At 40.9% G+C, this 21,727-nt stretch overlaps 1 protein-coding gene across 1 annotated transcript; it reads left to right on the top strand.

Moving 5' to 3' along the window:
- Positions 1-14,577: 14,577 nt before the first annotated feature.
- On the top strand, positions 14,578-21,450 carry LOC144328612 (phospholipase A2 inhibitor and Ly6/PLAUR domain-containing protein-like). The gene is made up of 5 exons (XM_077932617.1): positions 14,578-14,743; positions 15,967-16,083; positions 16,499-16,651; positions 19,882-20,037; positions 21,293-21,450. Exons 1-5 carry the CDS (start codon positions 14,692-14,694, stop codon positions 21,448-21,450), a joined length of 636 nt encoding a protein of 211 aa, XP_077788743.1. The 5' UTR covers positions 14,578-14,691.
- Positions 21,451-21,727: the final 277 nt, after the last annotated feature.

Below are 21,727 nucleotides of genomic sequence, written 5' to 3'. Positions count from 1 at the left end.
TATTTAGTGAAATAAACACCTATTAGAAAGAGAATTCACATTCAATTCAAATGTGTATAAAAGCAGCACAAGGATAAACACAAGCTGGGTGGCTAAAGAACTAGAATTGAAGGTAAGGAAAATACAAATAATGTCAAGAACAATATCAAATCATAACCCTGTATTTTTAGAAATGCAAAATGAAACTCAGTCCACTTTCAGATGGAGATTAAATTTATTAGAGGATCAATTTTTTTTTTAGAAAAGGCCAAAAAATATTAGGAGATTATTTTGAATTAAACCTTAATACAGCGGTACCTCTGCTTAAGAATGTAATTCATTCTGGAGGTCTGTTCTTAACCTGAAACTGCTCTTAACCTGAAGCACCACTTTAGCTAATGGGGCCTCCCACTGCCGCTGTGCCACCACCACACAATTTCTGTTCTCATCCTAAAGCAAAGTTCTTAATTCGAGGTGCTATTTCTGGGTTAGTGGAGTCTGTAACCTGAAGCGTCTGTAACCTGAAGTGTCTGTAACCTGAGGTAACACTGTAAAGGCATGAAAACACAGGTAGAATGGGATGGAAGCAAAAGTATCATGACGGGACTATTTATTCAGCAAAATACGTATAGAAGAAAATTGAGAGAGAAAAAAGAAAAGGGATATATTAGAGGCACTGATGAAAAAAGAAAAGGAATTCATAGATAAACCAAATAAAGAGTCTACAAAGCAAGCAACAAAATTATTACAAACAAAATATTCAATGATTATTAATCAAGAAATAGAGTGGAAAATTAAAAGAATGAAACAAAAGCATTTGAATATGCAAATAAACTAGGGGAATTATTAGCATGGCAGCTGAATAAAAATGAGCCAAAAATATTAGAAATGAAATGAAAAAAATCATAGGTAACCCGAAAGAAATCAGGAAGGCTTTTCTTAAATATTTCACATAATTATATAGGAAAGGATGTGAAAAGGGGAAAGAAATAGACGAATATCTGAAAGTCAGTGATTTGCCAAGGATAACAGAAGAAAAATTAGCAAGCTTACTTGCCCATATAACAACACAAGAAATATTAGATGTAATTAAGCAGGCAAAAATAGGAAAATCGTCAGGACCAGATGAATTATCAGCAAAATATTATAAGAAATTCAATAGTCAACTGGTAAGACCATTACAGGATATCATGAATGAAATTTTAATTTCAGGGAAAGTCCCAGAGACATGGAAAGAGGAATATGTAGCTTAATTCCAAAACAAGAGGCTGATGCGTTATCAGTAAAAAAAATTATAGACCGATTTCATTATTAAATAATGATTATAAGTTATTATAAGTTATTTGCCAATAGAATGAAATCAGTAGATTATATACATCATGATAAGGCAGGTTTCCTTCCAGGAAGACAAATGAAGGATAATATAAGGAATATCATTGATATTATAGAATACCTGGAAGTGAGAAATGAAAAAAAAGCAGCATTGATGTTTATAGATGCTGAAAAAGCCTTTGACAATGTCTCCTGGGAATTTATGAAAAAAAAAATCTTTAAGAAATAAATTTTGGATATAAATTTAGAAGAGGAATTCAGGCCATATATTCAGACCAAAAAGCAAAATTAATTGTTAATTAGGTGGTAACAGAGGAATGTAGAATACAAAAAGGTACAAGACAAGGATGTCCATTGTCACCTTTATTATTTATTTTAGTCCTAGAAGTCCTAACAAGAAACATAAGGACAGATGAAAATATTAAAGGAATTAAAGTAGGGGGAAAGTCATATAAATCGAAAGCTTATGCAGATGACCTGGCAATTACTGTAGAAGATCCCAAAGATTCCCTTCCAAAAGTAATAGAAAAAATTCAGGAGTTTGGGCAAGTAGCAGGATTTAAATTAAATAAAAGTAAGACCAAATTATTAGTTAAAATTTTAAGAGAAGCAGATAAAAAGGAATTATTCCAAATTACAGATATAGAAACCCATAAAAAAGTTAAGTATTTAAGAATTTGGCTCACAACTAGAAATATTAATATTTATAAAGACAATTATGAAAAATGTTGGAATGAGATAATAAAGGAACCTAGAAATACGTGGAAGAATGAATCTCTCAATAATGGGAAGAATTGCAGTGATTAAAATGTGCGCATTACCAAAAATGTTGTTTTTATTTCAGGCAATACTGGTAATAAGTGATATGGTCTCCTTCAAGAAATGGGGAAAGGATATGTCTAAATTTATCTGGGAAGGGAAGAAACTGAGGATAAAATATAAAATATTAACAGATATTAACAGATATTAAGGATTCTCCCTTCGATTTTAAACTGTATTATGAGGCGAGCTGTATTACTTGGATTGGATTAAATCAGAAAATAAGGATTTATTAGATTTGGAAGGACATGATAATAGATTTGGCTTGCATGCATATTTATGGTATAGTAAAGGAAAGATACATAAAAGTTTTCATAATCATATAATTAGGAAATCATTAATAAAAGTATGGGCAAAACATAAAATTTATTAGAACAAAAAGCACCCTGGTGGGTGCCCCAACAGAGGCAATGTCAAATAAAAGAATAAATATGGAAGCAAAATGGCTGACATATAGAGACTTATTGCTAGAAAGAGAAGGGAAATTAAGACTAAAAGAGTACGATGAGATAAGAGATTTTGTTCACGATTGGCTGCAACACCACCAATTAAATGAGATCTTTAAAGAAGATAATAAGAAAGGATTTGGTTATACTATATCTAGATTCCAAAGAGAAATTATAGAGGTTAATAATAAATTATTTTAAAAATGTATACAGTGGACCCTCCGGATACAAACTTAATCCGTTCCAGGGGAGCTGAAAAACCTGCAACCTGAAAAATCTGTATCCAGAGGTGCCGCTGCTGCGCACGCGCACGGTACACAGAGCACTTCTGTGCATGTGCATGCAGCAAAACCTGGAAGTATACACTTCGGAGTTTGCTGCGTTTGAAACCCAAAGTTTATGTATCTGGAGGGATACATAAGTAGAGGTACGACTGTAATTTATTGTTAGAATGGGAGACAAAAGATGAGGAGGTCAAATTGGTAATGATCAAATGGGCACAAGATATAGGACATAATATACAAATGGAGGACTGGGAAAAGTTATGGAAAGTTAATTTAGAATTTACCGATTGTATATTGTTAAAAGAGAATTATATGAAATGATGTATAGATGCACACCTGCGAAAATGGCAAACATGTTTAGAACACGGTCCAATAAATTTTGGAAATGTAAAGAAATGAAAGGTACCTTTTTCCACATGTGGTGGGATTGTAAACAATTAAAAATTATTAGGATATGATTTATAATGAAATGAAAAGAAAGTTGAAGATGACTTTTGTTAAGTGACCAGAAGCCTTTTTATTCGGTATTTTAGGTCAAGATTTGCCAAAAGACAAGAAGAACTTATTCATGTATGCAACAACAGTGGCTAGAATATTATTAGCTCAAAGGTGGAAAAGTGATGAAATGCCAGTGAAAGAACAATCGCAAGAAAAGTTGATGCAATATGCTTAAATGGTGAAGCTGACAGAAAGACTCAAGGATAATAATGACTTTTAAAAAGATTGGGAACCTTTTATGATGTATATGCAGAAACAATGTAATGAAATGGACTCACTTGCAGGATTTGACCAAGACACTTACAATCAACAAATATAAACAGAATATATAAATATGAGGTTAAAATGTTAAGAATAGATCGATAAGGTACAATTTTAATTTTAGTATATAAGGCATATAAAATTATAAGCAGAAGAAACGAATATGTTATAAACCAGAAAGGGAAGTTGGGGGAAGTCGCAGGGGGGAGGGGCTAATCTAAAATGTAAAATGTAATTTGAATTTTTGACTATGTTAAAACTTGTTGTTAAATCTTAATAAACATATTTTTTTAAAAGGGGGTGGGTAGGGGATTACCTCCAGGGGAATTCAGCTATTTGTACATTCACGCATGGAGTTTTAGAAACACAGGTTAGATAGCTTGCCTGATGCCCTTATACTGAGTGAGAACTTTGGAAAATCCACAGAGAAAGAAAATGCATGACAGAAGGTGAAACACAAAAACATTATTTAGAGCAAGCACAGCAGACGTGTCTGATCTGCCAAGTTGATGACAATTGTAGGACACAATGGGGACGTTCCGAGTCCATTTATGGTCAGACATTACTAGAACTTGTGAAAACTACTGAAGTAAAGTTAAGAATAGAAAGAGAGGAGGGAATGTATTGCATTCATAGGCCGACACTGCATTTTTACTTTGGTAGTTGTGAAACGTGAGGATCTTTCTCCCAATGGTCTTCAGTGCCCAGCATGCTACAGTCGTGTCATTCTTGGAGGGAAACTTAATTGCCTAATGAAGGGGAATGTTAGCTGCATTGCCAATGAGACCAAGTGTATTGACTTCTACGGTCAAGGGGGACGTGAGTAATATTGCCATTCAGCCAAGGAAATTGTCTCTCTGTCCCTTTCTCACTGCCAGAAAAGCCATGACTGATCTTTCTTTCCTTTTTATATATGTTATGTGTGTATACTTTTGATTTCTTTCTCCCGGGGAAAGGAGGGTCTCTATTCAGTTTTTGGATTCCAAACTATCCCCCCATATGAATTGCATAAGGACTAGAGGGGCAGACAAATGTACAGCCGGCTCCTCAGGGCACACCTTTTCCCTCTAATACACAAAGGGCAGCAGAGGTGAGGGATACAAGGGAGGGTGGAGGAAGTATGCAGCATTGGGTGTTTCTCCACCAGGACTGTTTCAACCCACTCACCTTGGCCAAACATTTAAAATAAAGGAGGCTGGGAGAAAGAAGGGTGCTACCAGTTCACATCTGTTAATCTTTCCTCAGAAATATGTTGCATTGAGTTCTGGGTCCTGATGCCAGCACAGCTTCCTAAGTGACATGTGGGTGATTGACACTGGGAGCAGATTTTGCTTTCAAGAAGGACCTGAGCCTATTGACTGTGACTGCAAGCCCTGCTTCTCAAGCCGCAATTCAGAGTGGTTTTCAAAGCTCCCAGCTGTTCTGCTGCAGCAGCAGATTTATCTGCCACATATCATACATAATACGTATGATACGTATAATACATAATATGTAAGGCAAAGTGCGGGGGGGGGGGATTTCTGTACCAGGTACCACCTTACCTTGCTACGCCTCTGGTAATAAGATGCCGTTCTAAGGCAAGTGGGTGTAGCGTTGGTAAAATAGTCAAATTTGGCCACCTGCTGGGTTTAATCTTGTACACAGGGTAAGGTTCCAGAGGCATGCACTCATGATATCTGGCTGCCAGCACACTGGGCTTTCATATCCACCATCATGCAAACTCATTCAAACCTTATGCCTTTTATTTCCCAGATCCTTTTCAAATGTGGGAACTGACATTCAAAGGCTGTGCGACTGAAGACTTTTGTACCCTTAATGGAAAAGCTGTTAGCGGTTATCAGTTTCCATTCTTTAAGACTAAAGCCAAGTGCTATGATGCTGAGGAATCCTAAAAGTAGCAGCAGAAGAAATTGGGAGCCTAATGGTGAAAGGAAGAGTTCAGGCCTCATGAAATTTCTTTTTCAAAATTGGTGAAATTCATCATGAAAAATAAACTCTTCTGGCACTCTTCTGTATTCTGTTTTTATTTTTTATTTTGACATAGTACTAATCATAAATAGATAAGAATAAAAATGTGCACCTCAGCAATGAGACCATTCCATTGTAACTATCCAACGTCCCAAAATTTCAACACCACTTGCAATAGTTTGACCCCTGTTACGGTTCCAAGGGGTTGCTCGTGAGCAAGCAGGCAAATATCTCCCTGGCTGGCTGTGAATACCTCACTTGGTGCCAAAGTAAACTTTATCTGTCCGGAGCGCCACTCACCCGTGGCTGACTCAATCGCTGGCAGAATCCGTGAGTGGGCGTTTCTTGAACTTCCTCCAACAAAGAAGCTCCTTTACACCCAGTCTGCGCCGTCCCTCTCTGTGCGAATGCCTTCTGCGCAGAGAGGGCGTGGGCAGTGGAGGACCCCCTCGCTTCTCCCAGGCAAGGAGTCCTGGGACCGCCTCGCCATTTCCGACTCCTGCGCCTCCTCTCCACTGGAGCTGCTTTTATTCTCTTCCCCAGAAGATGAGCTACTTCTCCCGATCCCTGGAGTCTCTCTATAATCCATCTGGCTTTTGCTTTATCCCTCCGGCACTGATGGCAGTTCCCTGACATCCACCCCCTCCTCAGGACCCCCCTCACCCCTGGTGAGATCCTTTGATGCATCCTCCTCTCTTTCGCCGACCAGCGATGCGGGGAATCCCCTGAAAGACCCTTCATCATCTTCCGTGGATTCAAAAACGGCCTCCCATCCCCTCGGATCCCCTCCAGCTGGTTGAACCTCCCAGTCTGATTCTTTTTCCTCTGACACCTCCCCTCCCTCCTCTTTGGAGGCGGAAAAACCTACAAAGTCCCCTTCGTCGTCTGTGGGTCCAAATTCTTCCTCCCAGAATCTAGCTAATGGTTTAGGCTTATGCGGGAACAAACCATGAAATTCTTCCACCAGATACCCCTCTGTGATTGATTCAGCAGGGCCCCAAGTGTTTTCAGACCTGGGTTCTCCCTCCCAGGCTACCAAGTACTCTACCTGGTGACCTCGCCACCTGGAATCTAGTATTTCCGTAGCTTCATTACAGTGTTCCCTCTCCTCTACCCGCGGATGGGTGGTAACTCCTCCCTCCCTTCCTGGGAATTCCCGCCTCTCCCTGTGATGTGAAAGTAGGGACCTATGGAACACCAGATGTATCTTCATGCTGTTGGGCAACTTGAGTTTGAACACCACTGGGTTAACCTGCTGAATTACCTCAAAGGGCCCCAGTCACCTAGGCTGCAACTTTTTGCACCCTCCCTTTAGGGGCAACCCTTGGGACGACAACCATAACCGGTCTCCCACCCGTATGACCTCCCCTTCCCGACAGTGCCTGTCTGCCTGCCTTTTGTAAACTTCCTTGGCCCTTTTCAAGTTTAGCCTGAGTTGTTGGTGTAAAGCCTCCATTTCCTCTGCAAATTGCTCAGCCGCAGGTACACTCCATCCCTCCTCCCCCCGTCTTGGGAAGGCCCTGGGGTGACACCCGTAGTTGGCCATGAAGGGACTCATTCCCGTGGACACGTGTTCAGCCTTATTGTATGCAAATTCAGCCAGCGCCAACTTCTCTACCCAATCGTTCTGCCTCTCACTGACATAGCATCGTAGGTATTGCTGGAGTATTCCGTTCGCTCTTTCGGCCTGTCCTCGGGTGCCTCGCTGTCGAGAAGCTCACCTCAACCTGCAGTAAACTCATAAGTTTCCGCCAGAACCGGGAGGTGAATTGTCTTCTGCGATCAGAGAGTACCCTCAATGGGGTCCCATGCAACCTAAAAATATGGTCCACAAACAGCCTGGCTGTCTCCTCTGCCGACACTGCATGCGAGCAAGCCACAAAATGGCACATTTTAGTTAGCAGATCGACCACCACCATTACCGCTGTCTTTCCCCTAGACTTGGGCAGATCTGTTATAAAATCAATGGACACCACCTCCCAGGGCCTCTCCAGTGTGGGTAAGGGTTCCAGCAACCCTGCTGGGTCCTTCCTTTCCCCTTTTGCCCTCTGGCACTTGTCGCACCCTCGTACGTATTCTCATACATCTTCCCTTACCTTTGGCCACCAGAACTGCCTGGTGACTAGTAGCATGGTCTTGTGCTGTCCAAAGTGCCCAGCTGTTGGGTTATCATGGAGCTTTTTAAGTATCTTGCCCCTCAATGTCTCTCCTGGCACATACAGCGCCCCCTTGTAGTACAGTAGCCCTTCCTTTTCCTCAAACCACCCAGTGTCTTCCTTTCCGCTTCTGAGCTCCCTGATTTTTGTTTGAGCAAAACCATCTTCCCTGGTGAGCCCTGCTAGCTCCTGTTTCCCTACCAATGCTCCCACACACACCCATCGGTCTTCGGGGAACACGTGCCTGGCCTCAGGAGGCCCTTCCCCCTCCATGTATTCCAGTTTCCTGGAGAGTGCATCCGCTCTAACATTCCCCCCCCCCCGGCACATATTGTATCTCGAAGAAAAACTTGGCGAACTCCTGGGACCATCTGACCTGTCTCTGGTTTAGCACGCGCACTGTCCTCCAGTATTCCAAGTTCTTGTGGTCTGTTCGGACCTGGATCTTGTGCTGCGCCCCAATCAAAAGGTGTCTCCATTGTCGGAATGCCGTGTAAATCGCAAGCAATTCTCGGTCGTAAACAGTGTAGTTCTGCTCCAACTTGCTCAGCTTCCTAGAGAAAAAGGCACAAGTCCGCCAGTCCTCCTTGGACCCGGGTTGCAACAGTATTGCTCCAATGGCACGGTCGGACGCATCCGTCTCCACCCTCGGGGGCTTCCCCGGGGGCTCACGAGTAACGTCAGAGACTCACGGATTGCTGTTACGGTTCCAAGGGGTTGCTCGTGAGCAAGCAGGCAAATATCTCCCTGGCTGGCTGCGAATACCTTGCTTGGCTGCCAAAGTAAACTTTATCTGTCCGGAGCACCACTCACCCGTGGCTGACTCAATCGCTGGCAGAATCTGTGAGTGGGCATTTCTTGAACTTCCTCCAAAAAGAAGCTCCTTTACACCCAGTCTGCGCCTGCCCTCTCTGTGCGAATGCCTTCTGCGCAGAGAGGGCGTGGGCAGTGGAGGACCCCTTCCCTCCTCGCTTCTCCCAGGCAAGGAGTCCTGGGACCACCTCTCCATTTCCAACTCCTGCGCCTCCTCTCCACTGGAGCTGCGTTTATTCTCTTCCCCAGAAGATGAGCTACTTCTCCCGATCCCTGGAGTCTCTCTACAATCCATCTGGCTTTTGCTCTCTCCCTCCGGCACTGATGGCAGTTCCCTGACAACCCCTTTCTGTTTCAACAGTACAAATTCTACAAACACCTTCCATATCTCCTCAAAATCATTTCACCTGTGTATTCCCCGTTTTACCTTAATGGCACATGTTAATTTATCATTAATAGCTCTATCCCACACCTCCTCATCCCATTCTTCCATTTTATATTCTGCTTGCCCTGTTCCTGGGTACAGTGGTAGCTCAGGTTAATAACTTAATTTGTTCTGGAGGTCCGTTCTTAACCTGAAATTGTTCTTAACCTGAGGTACCAGTTTAGCTAATGGGGCCACCCGCTGTCGCCGTGCCGCTGCCGCGTGATTTCTGTTCTCATCCTGAAGCAAAGTTCTTAACCCGAGGTACTATTTCTGGGTTAGCGGAGTCTGTAACCTGAAGTGTCTGTAACCCGAGGTACCACTGTATCATAATTCATGCAGCTGTCAATAAATTTGTGACCAAGTCCTTCACAACCAGTGAACCTTCCACAACATCGAATAATAATAATAATAATGCTAGGTCTGGACTTTTGGTCAGCTTTAATCCAGTGATTTCTGTTATCTCCTTAAATATTCTTTCCCAGAAAAATTGCACATATTTACACCCCCGCCACATGTGAACATAATTTCCTGTTTCCTGGCATCCCCTCCAACATAACACTGAATATTCCTCGTTTATTTGAATTAATCTGACTGGTGTGAAATACCATATCCAAACTAATTCATAATAATTTCCTTTTATACTTATAGACAACATTTTCAACATAAGATTCTCCCCTATTTTCCCCAGCTTTGACTATTTATCTGCCGTGTTGTCTCCTTTTCCCACACCTCTCTTTATTGATCTTCTTGATCCTCAATTTCTACAAATATTTTATGAATATCACTGGTTTACCCTTTTATAACTGTATTTTCTTCTTTATCTCCCCTTTTCATAATCATTCTTTTCTAACTGTGTATATTATTTGCAGTTCTTGTTTTCCCTTAACCAGTTCTTTCTCCATTGTTGCAGTTGTATACAGTTAAACCAAGCTATATTACTTCCTGTTAGAGCTTCTCTTAATTCTTGTTTGCTTCTCATTTTCTCCACCCAATTCTTTATTTTAAGTATTTCCTTCTCTTTCACTTCTTTTTCAATTTCCTTTTTAAAATTTACTGGGAAGTCTTCTATCATCACAACTGGAGTTAGTGCAGAATTTGCTAGTATCAGTTTTCCTTTATATTTCAGTAACTTCCCCCTCATTTCCAGTGTACCACTCTCTAACCATTCTTACTCTCTTTGTTCTGTTACCCATCTATGAGATCTCTTAACTGATAATATAGCTAGGTGTTGGGGAGACCCAGTCCACCTCTTTTCTGGGTTTTATGCCATCTTCTTTTATTGATTCTAGGTTTCTTATCAAATTTATTGATCATACTTTGCCAACCCTTTATTTTGTCTCCGATATTTTAATTGGTAATATTCTAAATAAAAAAAATTCTAGAATTTTTTAATCATTTTAATTAATATTCTTCTGAACCATGTTGCTCAGTCCCAGCTCCTACCAACCTAGCAGTTCAAAAGCATGTCAAAGTGCAAGTAAATAAATAGGTACCGCTCCGGCGGGAAGGTAAACAGCATTTCTGTGCGCTGCTATGGTTCGCCAGAAGCGGCTTAGTCATGCTGCCCACATGACCCAGAAGCTCTCTGCGGACAAACACCATCTCCCTCGGCCTTTAAAGTGAGATGAGCGCTGCAACCCCAGAGTTGTCCATGACTGGACTTAACGGTCAGGGGTCCCTTTACCTTTAATCAGATAATATATTTTTCAGAATCACACAGTAATTTTCACAGCTAGTACTTCCATATCCAACTTGGCATCAGAGCAACATGAGACTCAGGGAACCTAGGCACAGCTGTTGCAGTGGAGCATTGGAATGGATACAAATAGAGTTTTGAAATTCTTAGAAACCACACCTTTAACATGGGAATTCAAAGTTCATTCCTATTCCTGGCCTTTCATTCTGACCCTACCCTCATCCCATTCCTTCCGGTTGTTCTGACCCAGCACCAGTTTTTTTCTGCTTGTAGGTGTCCTTGGGCAGGCAGGCAGGCTCAAGGTTGCAGGGCCATTGGGCAAGCATGGTAGAAGCAGAGGTACTCGACTCATCAGGTAGACTGAGCAGGGGAAAGGCATCTGTGAGCATTCTGATTTGATTTTAAAAATAAAAAAATAAATAAATCTTTTTCTAGCTATTTTTTATTAATGCATCTTTTATCAATCCCAAAATGTGGGTCAGTAAAGAAGTGTACGTGTGCTTAGTGCACTGTGTGTCTTTGCCAGTACAATGGGGTTGCTGCCTTGGTGTGGCACAAGAACCCAGATGGGCACTAACCGTATTCTGTTCAGCACCTGTTAAAACATTCTTGTTTCGACAAGCCTACTGAGATGCTTAGAAAGTTGTTGCAATTTTCAACTGTTTTAGTGTTTTGACTCGTGTATATTCTGATTTTTCTCAAATTAAAAGCATAAGTCTGAAATATATTTGACATACTTGCATGTGGGCCTTTCATGTTTTATATAGGCTTACTGTTCCATGTGCACCCAATATGCCATTAAGTTTATAACCATCTCACAAAAACTCCTGCATCAGCCTTTATCACTTCAATGCAGTGGCATCTCTGAAATGTTTCTACTGTCATCGTAATGCAACCCCATGTCAAGGCGATATATCTGAGGTCTGTAAATCTAATGCAGCCTGCAGCTCTGGTGTTCTGGCCTTGGAATTCCAAGTTGATTGATACAATTTGATGTGCATTCCATGAAAATTTTGTGGACCCCTTTTCCACTCACTCCCAGCATTAATTTAATAGGAATGCATGTCAGCAAACACAACCACAGCCCACCTGAAGATCAGTGCAAAACTCAAACAATCTTCTTTTTCCAGCTGTCTACTTCTTTGGGACTTGTATCCCCACATTTGGGCTACTCTGGAAGCTCATTGTTTCCCTTACTTTCAAAACTGTCATTCAGTGTGTCAATGCATGTCTTAATTGCAGGGAGTTGGACTTGACCCTCTGGGCTCCTTCATACTCCACAATTCTAGGATTCAATCTTAAAGCAGCTTAAAAAGAGCTGTTCACTTCACCCCTGAGCCTGAAAATCCAATGAAATGTAAGAACATGCGGATGATGTAAATAAATAAATAAATAAATAAATAAATAAATAAATAAATAAATATTGAATGAGACAGCTTTCCCATGTTCTGATGCTGTTAGGTGCTGAAAATAATCACCCCTGGACTTTCTCTCTAAGCTCCTGACTATTCCTCTTCTTCTGAAACTGCACACAGGGCTCAGTGATGCTTGCTTGTTTCTGGCCATTGTTTGCAGAATCATGGACAACTCCAAGAGAGCAGCGTGCACTTATGACAGGTGGGGCTAAATGGAGACCTTTTGTAGCTGCATCTTTTTAAACCCTCCTAAATTCCTCCCATCATGCCTAAAGACTGTATTTTCCTGTTTGTGCAATGATCTCCCCAGGGAGGCTTGCCTGGATCCTTCATAATGTATCTTTAGGTGTCAGGCAATATACATCTAACAAGACATTTGGCTGATTAGATACTTCGATAGCCTCCAAAACCCCACTGAGGGAAATTGGGACATGACCCGACCCCTCCAAAATTTAAACCACCCCACCACCAACGACTGCCTGCACTTACTCTAACACCCAATATAGTGCACAAAAGCCAACATTAGAGTATCCCTAACAGATGAGTGTCCAGCCTGTTCTTGAATAGGTTCAGATTTGGGGCATATAGATGAGGTTCGTAATGAAAATGGCTTTTGAAAGACATGTAAAACATTAGCTTTGTTCTATTCAAAACAGTTTGGCTTAGAGCAGTCATCAGCAAACATGTCAGATGACTCAGATGGTCCTCTTTCCTTCCCAACAATCTGATGCAATTGGAACAAGGAGAAACAATGTACCAGATTCTAATAGTGATTTTAATAGCTCTCAGTAATAACTTTGGCTCCATTGTCCAATATTCAGTGCATGTCACAATGTCCCTAACACTGTCCAATTCTTGAGTCTTTAGCTGTCCTTTGATTTGAGGCATGGGGGAATTTTTTAAAAAATGCTCCTGTGAAGCAAGTTTGAACCCATTCCGAGTTATAGGGAAGGCTGCAGTACTGGTTCTTTTTCAGTATATTGCTTTGTCCATCAAGGACACAATAACTTCCCATAGTCCCTTGGACATTGAGGTAATACAGAGATAGCAAACAGTTGCAGAGCAATTGTCCTTCTTTTTTCTGAATAGAACCAATGTGTTGCAGAGCTTTTAGTTAGAGGGAGCCATGCCCCACTTGTGGTGCGGCTGTCCAAGAAGAGAACTTTTGGAGTGTATGGAAATACATTGAGAAATGTATAATATTGTATATATAAGGTTTTATGGGAACAATCAACCCCCATCAATTTGTTAGTTTTACAAAAGGTGTTGAAGGGTTATCCAGACCTAGATAATAGTACTTACAATTTTAAAGGTTTTAGGACCCTGTGTCATATATACTCATATTAGTTTGAGAGTTTATCAGTTTAGGCAAAGCTTGAAATCAGTGGAACAGATGGAGGTTATTATTTTTAAAAAGATTGCTTTCCCCTGGTCAAATCCCTGCTATTTGTGGTCCTGAAAACAGTATAGAACAAATTTTGATTCATGCATCTTTGATCCTTCCCAAATGTGGGTCAGTCAAGATGTGCACCTGTGCTTAGTGCACTGTGTGTCCTTTGAGAGTGCAGTGGGGTTGCTGCCCAGGTGTGACATTGGAATCCAGATGGGTAAGGTTGTTTTAGAACAATCTAAGGGCCATATTTCCACTTTTAGTTGGAGTACTATTAAGTGGCTAAATTTTGGGAAATAGTCTTTCAGCAAAATAATTCAGTTACTCTGCAGGATTTCTTGCTAGTACTTTCTCTAGCACTGAGAACAGTCAGGGGCACTCACTGTATTCTGCTCAGCACCTGCTAAAAACATTCTTGTTTAGACAAGCCTACTGAAATGCTTAGAAAGTTTTTGCAATTTTAATCTGTTTTAGTATTTTAACTCTTGTATATTCTGAATTTTTCAAATTTAAATTTAAAATTTGAAGGATAAATCTGAAATATATCTGACATACTTGCAAGTGGGGCTTTCATGTTTTATATAGACTTACTGTTCCATCTCTATCCAATATACCTTTAAGTTCATAACCATCTCACAAAAACTCCTGCAATGACTTCTATCACTTTAATGCAGTGACAACTCTGAAATGCTCCTACTGTCATCGTAATGCAACCACATGTGAAGGTGATACACCTGAGGTCTGCAGTTCCACCCTCCCCTGTGCAGTGAGTACTGTGGGGTGAAATAGAATGAACTTACACAGACAATGATCTGGATTAAAAATGGTGTAGATGGAATTTGGGCTCAGGCATTGGCTGTATATCCATTTCAGGGCATCCATGTAATATAAAGCTAACACGAGTTACGAGTAAATTGTAGAATAATTATATAGAAATAAATTCTGAGAAGTGTCTGGCAACAGCTAATGGAACTCAAAGATGAATAAATCAGCCAATTTTGGCACAGAGCTATGAATTTCGCTATGTCCCTCTGTGTCTTCTTGGCAAACACACAGTACCCACCCCCAGACCTCAATGAACCATTTTTTCTCCAAGAGTTGCCCACATCATGAATCTATAGCCTTTAAATATCTCCATGTAAGACTCTACCAGCACCAGTTCTCTGCCTTGGTACATCTCTGCTCTGAGTCGCTAAATCTTTCAAGAATGCAGAAAGCACTTCTGAGCACCTGCCTCCTCTTGGCCCTGCTTTCTCCAGGTAAGAAGGAACCTGCAGAATTGGATTCTTTTATTCATCTTTCGATGACACTGAAAATGTTTACTCCTGGGGATGGAAGGAGAATGAGTAAAATAGATGAGCATAATGGAGTGTAAGGACACCTGTGTTACAAGGAAAGTAGGAGAGAGTCAACTCCAAGGTTTAAGCACTTAAGCCATAACAGCCAAATACAGTTTATTCCAAACATGTATTTATGTGATGAAGGAATCTGTCTAACCATACTATGGCAGTAGAAGTGAATAAAGGTCAATGCAGATGTCAGGTCTGGAGAAGAGTAGTAATCTGAACTGAGTGCAATCAGCTCTTGCCTTATTGGTTGGCCACCTGGATTCTGTACAAATAAGAACTGTTGCTATTACTGATGGGAGAGAGTTTAGCTTCAAAAAATGGTTTATTCAGTACACGTAGCATTTTAGTAAGCTCTTTGCTACGAAATATCTTTAGGACAGGTTCATTCAACTGCGCTCCCTTATTGTGATAGAACTTCATCAATGCCCCTGTGGTTTTCTGTGTTTGAATTTCATTGCATCCATCTGACACTTCCAAGAAAGGGTTTAACCAAACAGGATACGTAGGAATTTCATGAGCAGGTTTGTTCTATAGCCTGCTGATCTAAACTCCATTTTTAACTAGGACCGCTTTTGCCAAAAATCTTAATCTTGCTCATATTTATAGATAGGTTTTCTTATTGACAGTATGTACTGAACACCTCCAAATAATTTTTGAGGCCCTATTGCGAAAGAGAGAAGAGCACTAAATTCACTTATTTATTTATTACTTATTAAATTTGTATACTGCCCTTCATCCAAAAATCATAGGGCAGTTCACTACATAAAACAATCGACACACATCAAAATTCTGTTCCTAATTACTGGGATGGGAGTGTTGCATTGGCACCCAGTCATTACTATCAAAGTGATAGCCTTCCAGTTTAAAACATATTTACCCACTTGTCTGCCATCTCCTTAGGATGTTGACACCTTCTCCCACTTTAGAGTATTTTGGTTTGTTTGTAAAACAGCACTAGGGTGATCAACATGCCTTCATAAATTTAATTTATAATTCTGAAATATATTTGATATACTTGGATGTGGGGTTCTCATGTTTTATATAGACTTACTTTCCATCTCCACCCAATGTACCATTAAGCTCGTTACCATCTCAGGAAACCTCCTGCACCAACCTCTATTTCCTTTATATAGTGACATCTCTGGTATGTTCCTACTGTCATAATAAAACAACCTCATGCAAAGGCGAATCAGATGAGAAGTGTGGCGCTAATCCAATCTGTGTTTCTGGTGTTCTGGATAACAATATAGGTGAGCTGAAACTTTTCAATTACTGTTTTTCACCCCATGTTTATTGATTACTGGTGTAGGTAGACTTATGGCTCTGGCTTTGGTTAGAAATACATTCCAGTTGCCTGCTGAAGGGGTGAAACCACAGGGTAATGTAATGAAATATGGCCTCTCATCAGGTGCCAATCTACCCAGATTGACCTGCTAAGGCCATCGCTGGGAATGGAGACTTCCATCGAGACCCTTCTAATGAGGTACCCTGATTATGCTGCTGGTTCAGGACAGGGTGGTTAGGTTCATCTATTGATTCAAGAATTGTGCATTGAAGAGTAAACAATTTAATTATTGGGAAGCATCATTAATTCCTTCCAAATGTATTTATTTTTAATCAGAATACTCACAGATCTTGTGATTTGTTTCCTTTTGTTCTTTGCAGTTTCACAGTATGAAATGACATCTTACCGGGGATGTGGTGATTCCAAACATTGCCACTCAGGTGATTACAGTTTAACTTCAGCCAATGGTAACTACCTCCAGGCGAAGGTCTTCTGCTGCGGAACAGAAAAGTGTAATAAGGAACCTCTCTATGGTGAGTTTCTGCATCTCTGAAGTTTAATGGCTTATTAACCTGTTATATAACTTCCACCCAGTTACAGGCAAAGTATAGCATCTTTGTCTTTCAGTCCATTCAACACTAGGTGCAAGGGTCTAATAAGTATCTACAACTGATCCCTGAATCATTCAAGTTACAAGAAAAGAGATTCCAATTAAACTTCAGGAAAAACTTTCCGACATTAAGAGCTGCTTTACAGTGGAATGGTCTCAATCAGGACAGTGTGGAATCACCTTATTGGAGGTTTTGAAGCAGATTGGATGGCCATCTGTCCTGGATGCTTTAGCTGGGTATCCTGCATTACAGGGGGTGGACTAGATGACCCTTAGTGTCTCTTCCAGCTCAACAGTTACATAATTCTACGATGAATCTGGAATGGATGAAGTAGATGATGAGTCAAACTTCACACACGTAAGGGCTGGGGCTGGAGGCATGGATGTGGAAAAAATCTGGAAAATCTGGACATAGGTCTACCAAATTTGGGTTCTGGGTCTGCTGACTACATGCTTGCACCCATAGACAGAGAGAAGGAGATTCCTTCTCAGAGAATGCAGCTGACTGTACCTTCAAATAGCTTGCTAGATAACAATATACAGTGGTACCTCGGGTTAAGAACTTAATTAGTTCTGGAGGTCCGTTCTTAACCTGAAACAGTTCTTAACGTGAGGTACCACTTTAGCGAATAGGGCCTCCCACTGCCATCTCGCCTCTGCAGCACGATTTCTGTTCTTATCCTGAAGCAAAGTTCTTAACTGAAGGTACTATTTCTGGGTTAGCGGAGTCTGTAACCTGAAGCCTCTGTAACGCAAGGTACCACTGTACAAAGTAAGAACTTCGGAAAAAAGAATTAAAATGAGCATACCTGACAAATGGTGAAAGACAAAATCATTATGCATAGACGCTCAGCAGATGTTACAGTTCTGCAAAGCTGAGAAAATTGGATTCCAGGTGGAAAAATCAAAATTGGAAACAGAACTGTTAGATCCCAAAACTAAGACTTTGTCAAGGATGTATAATTTGCTGTTGAAATGGAATACTCAGGATGTAACGGTGAAATCTGCTATGATTAAGTGGGCACAAGATGTTGGACATAACATTATGATGGCTGACTGGGAACAGTTATGGACCACAGGTATGAAGTTTACGGCATGTAATGCCTTAAGAGAGAATATTATGAAAATGATATACAGGTGGTACATGACACCAGTCAAGCTTGCAAAAATCTATCATTTGCCCGATAATAAGTGTTGGAAATGTAAAGAAACTGAAGGTACATTCTTTCACCTTTGGTGGACGTGCCCAAGGATTAAGGCTTTCTGGGAGATGATATATAATGAAATGAAAAAGGTATTTAAATATACCTTCCTGAAGAAACCAGAGGCCTTTCTCCTGGGCATGGTCGGCCAATTGGTGCCAAAGAAGGATAGAACTTTCTTTATGTATGCCACAACAGCAGCAAGAATACTTATTGCAAAGTATTGGAAGACACAAGATCTACCCACCCTGGAAGAATGGCAGATGAGGACGTTTTTTTATGTATGCTACCACAGCAGCAAGGATTCTTTTAGCAAAGTATTGGAAGACACAAGAACTACCCACGCTGGAAGAATGGCAGACGAAGGTGATTGACTACATGGGACTGGCGGAGATGACTGGCAGAATCCGTGACCAGGGGAAAGAGACAGTGGAAGAAGACTGGAAGAAATTTAAAATATATATTAAAAATTGTTGTAAAATTGAGGAGTGTTAAGATGTCAAGGAATTGGGAAATAGAGAATTGCAGCTGTAATCAATAAGTTTAAGGAAGAATTTAAAAGAAATTGAATTGAATAATTATTTAATTGGAGGAGTTGCTGAAGAAATGTAAAACAAGGATGCAGAAAAGGGGAGGTATGGGGAAGTCCGGGAAGTAAGGTGTATGAAAATAAGATTATGAAGTTATATATGTTTATATGTTTGTATGTCTGTGTATTGTGTATTGTATGTTCTTATTTTTTGTGTTTGGAAAACCAATAAAAAATTTATATATAAAAAAAAAGAAGAAGAATGGCAGATGAAGGTGATGGACAATATGGAACTGGCGGAAATGACTGGCAGAATCCGAGACCAGGGAGAAGAGTCGGTGGAAGAAGATTGGAAGAAATTTAAAGACTATTTACAGAAATACTGCGAAATTAATGAATGTTAGAATGATGTCAGGGACGCGGGTGGCGCTGTGGGTAAAACCTCAGCGCCTAGGACTTGCCGATCTCATGGTCGGCGGTTCGAATCCCCGCGGCGGGGTGCGCTCCCATCGTTCGGTCCCAGCGCCTGCCAACCTAGCAGTTCGAAAGCACCCCTGGGTGCAAGTAGATAAATAGGGACCGCTTTATAGCGGGAAGGTAAACGGCGTTCCGTGTGCTGTGCTGGCTCGCCAGATGCAGCTTCGTCACGCTGGCCACGTGACCCGGAAGTGTCTGCGGACAGCGCTGGCTCCCGGCCTCTAGAGTGAGATGAGCGCACAACCCTAGAGTCTGGCAAGACTGGCCCGAACGGGCAGGGGTACCTTTACCTTTACCTTTAGAATGATGTTGGACATAACATTATGATGGCTGACTGGGAACAGTTATGGACCACAGGTATGAAGAAGTGTTCATGCACACGAAAGCTCATACCAAGAACTAACTTAGTTGGTCTTTAAGGTGCTACTGGAAGGAATTTTTTTGTTTTGAGAATGATGTTGGATTGAAGTTAAGTGGTTTTCAGCAGTAATGTTATAAAGATGTGCAAAAATGGATTGTTAACAGGTGATAATCTAAAGTTATAATATATTAAGATTAAAGATTAGGATAAAAACAAAGAGGGAAAGGATTTGCTGAACCAACTAATTGAAGTGGAATACAAAAAAGGGAGGTGTGAGGAGGTCTGGGGAACAAGCAAATGAAAGATAAGATACGGAAAGATTGAATTGTTTTTAACTGTTTTTACTTTGTATTTTTTCTTTTTCTTTTTTCTTTTTGTAACATTTTGAAAACTTTAATAAATATCTTTTAAAAAAACAGTTCTGCAAAGCTGATGGCAAATATAGAGTACAATATGGAGGTAGCACATCCAGCTAGTGCTAGAAGTTACTAGAAACCATGAAAAAAAAGAAATAATGTTAACAATAAAGTGAAGGGGGGGATGAACTGCATCCATATACTGACTGTTGGTTTTTACTTTGGTAGTTCCACCTCGTGAGGATCTTTCCCCCAATGGTTTAGAATGCCCAGCCTGCTTCGGAATCACCAATGTTACCTCAAATCCCAAGTGCAAAAATCAGGGGACTGTCAGCTGCCTTGGCAATGAGACCAAGTGCATTGACTATTCTTCCAGGGTTTCATGTGAGTATTATTTCCAATCAGCCAAGAAAATCTGCTCCTCTGTCTCTTTATCACTGCGAGAAAAGCAATGTCTAATCTTTGTTTGCTTTTTATACGTGTTATGTGTATAAAGCTTTGATTTCTTTCTCTGAGGAAAAAACGGATGCTCTAGTCCTGTTTTGTATTCTAAACTACCGTGTTAGAATTGTGTAAGAGCAAAAGGGAACAGACACCCTCATGGGCAGGGTTTTGCATTGTGTGGGGTGTTTACAAAGGTAAAGTAGGCTCCTCACAGCACACGTTTGTCCTCTAAGGGCAAGGGGCATCAGAAAATAGGGATACAAGCGAGGGTGTAGGACCAGATAGCACTGTCCTGCCTTGCAATTCTGAAGTACAGAAAGCATTGGTTTAATGTGTAGTCTGGGTTCTGGTGTAAGCTGGTGCAAGCTTGGATTTTCCAGCTGACAAGTAAGTTTCTATTCTGTTTTGGATTCCAATCTACACCTGTTATAGTTAGATAAGAGCTAGAGGGGACAGACTCACTCAGGGGCAGGGTTTTCCATTGTGTGGGGAGCATAAACAAGTACAACAGGCTCCTTACAGCACACCCTTTTCCTCTAATGTGCAAGGGGCATCAGGGCAGAGGGATACAAGGGAAGGTGCAGAACCAGCCAGCACATGACTGCTCCTCCGCACAGCAGTATGAACCATTGGGTGCTGGTCCAGGAGGACTGTGTCTTACCACAAACCTTGGCCAAAAGTTTAAAAGAAAGGAGGCTGGGAGAAAGAAACATTCTGCCAGTGCACAACTATTCATTTTTCCTCAGAAATTAGTTGCTTTGAGTTCTTGGATCCTGATGCCAGCACAGCTTCCTGTTGGTGCCACTCAGCTGATTTGCATTGACAGCAACAAGGCGTTCAGCATATTGACTGTGACTGCAAGCCCTGCTTCTCAAGCAGCAATTCAGAGTGGCCTTCAAGGCTCCCAGTTGTTCTGCAGCAGCAGCAGATCTACCTGACACATATCACTTGTGATGTGTTGTTGGTGTAAGGCAATTGGGGATAGCTTTGGTAAAAGCGACAAATTTAGCCACCTGCTGGACTTCATTGGCTAACAGGTTAAGGTTCCTAAGGCAGGCACTAGTGATAGTTTGATGACAGATTAATCATACCATGTCTTGGTTCCAAACACATTAAGCTTTTATAATCATGTTCTTCCCTATCCCCAAGAACCTAATAAAGAACTCATGCAAACCTTATGCTTTTTATTTCCCAGATTTTATGATGCTTTATAAGAAGCTGAAACTCAAAGGATGTGCAACTGAAGACGTTTGTGCCCTTAACGGAAAAAATACTAAATTTGGCAATCTTAAATTAGAGAACATTGTAACCAAATGCTCTGATGCCTCGGAGCAGATTGTTCTTGAAGGGTAGATAGGAGAGAGGAAAGATCTCCTCCTTATCAATTCCACCGTTCATGGAACCAGCAGAATATGTTAACAGCTTATGGTGAGAGGAGGAGCTCAGGCCTCCTGGGTTTTCTTTTTCACTATTGGTGAAATTCATGATCAAAATAAACTCTTCTGACACATAGAATCTGTATTCTGTATTTGTATGTTTTGTATATGCAGAATGTGTGGAATGATGAGAAAGGGTATTTGACGGGAAGTATGAGAACTGGCATAGTATTTTGTTCAAACCTACTTCCTTA

Source organism: Podarcis muralis, chromosome 7, assembly GCF_964188315.1.
Source record: "Podarcis muralis chromosome 7, rPodMur119.hap1.1, whole genome shotgun sequence".
NCBI lineage: Eukaryota > Metazoa > Chordata > Lepidosauria > Squamata > Lacertidae > Podarcis > Podarcis muralis.
The sequence above is the reverse complement of the archived record's forward strand: the minus strand, read 5'-3'. Positions and strand labels throughout refer to the sequence as shown.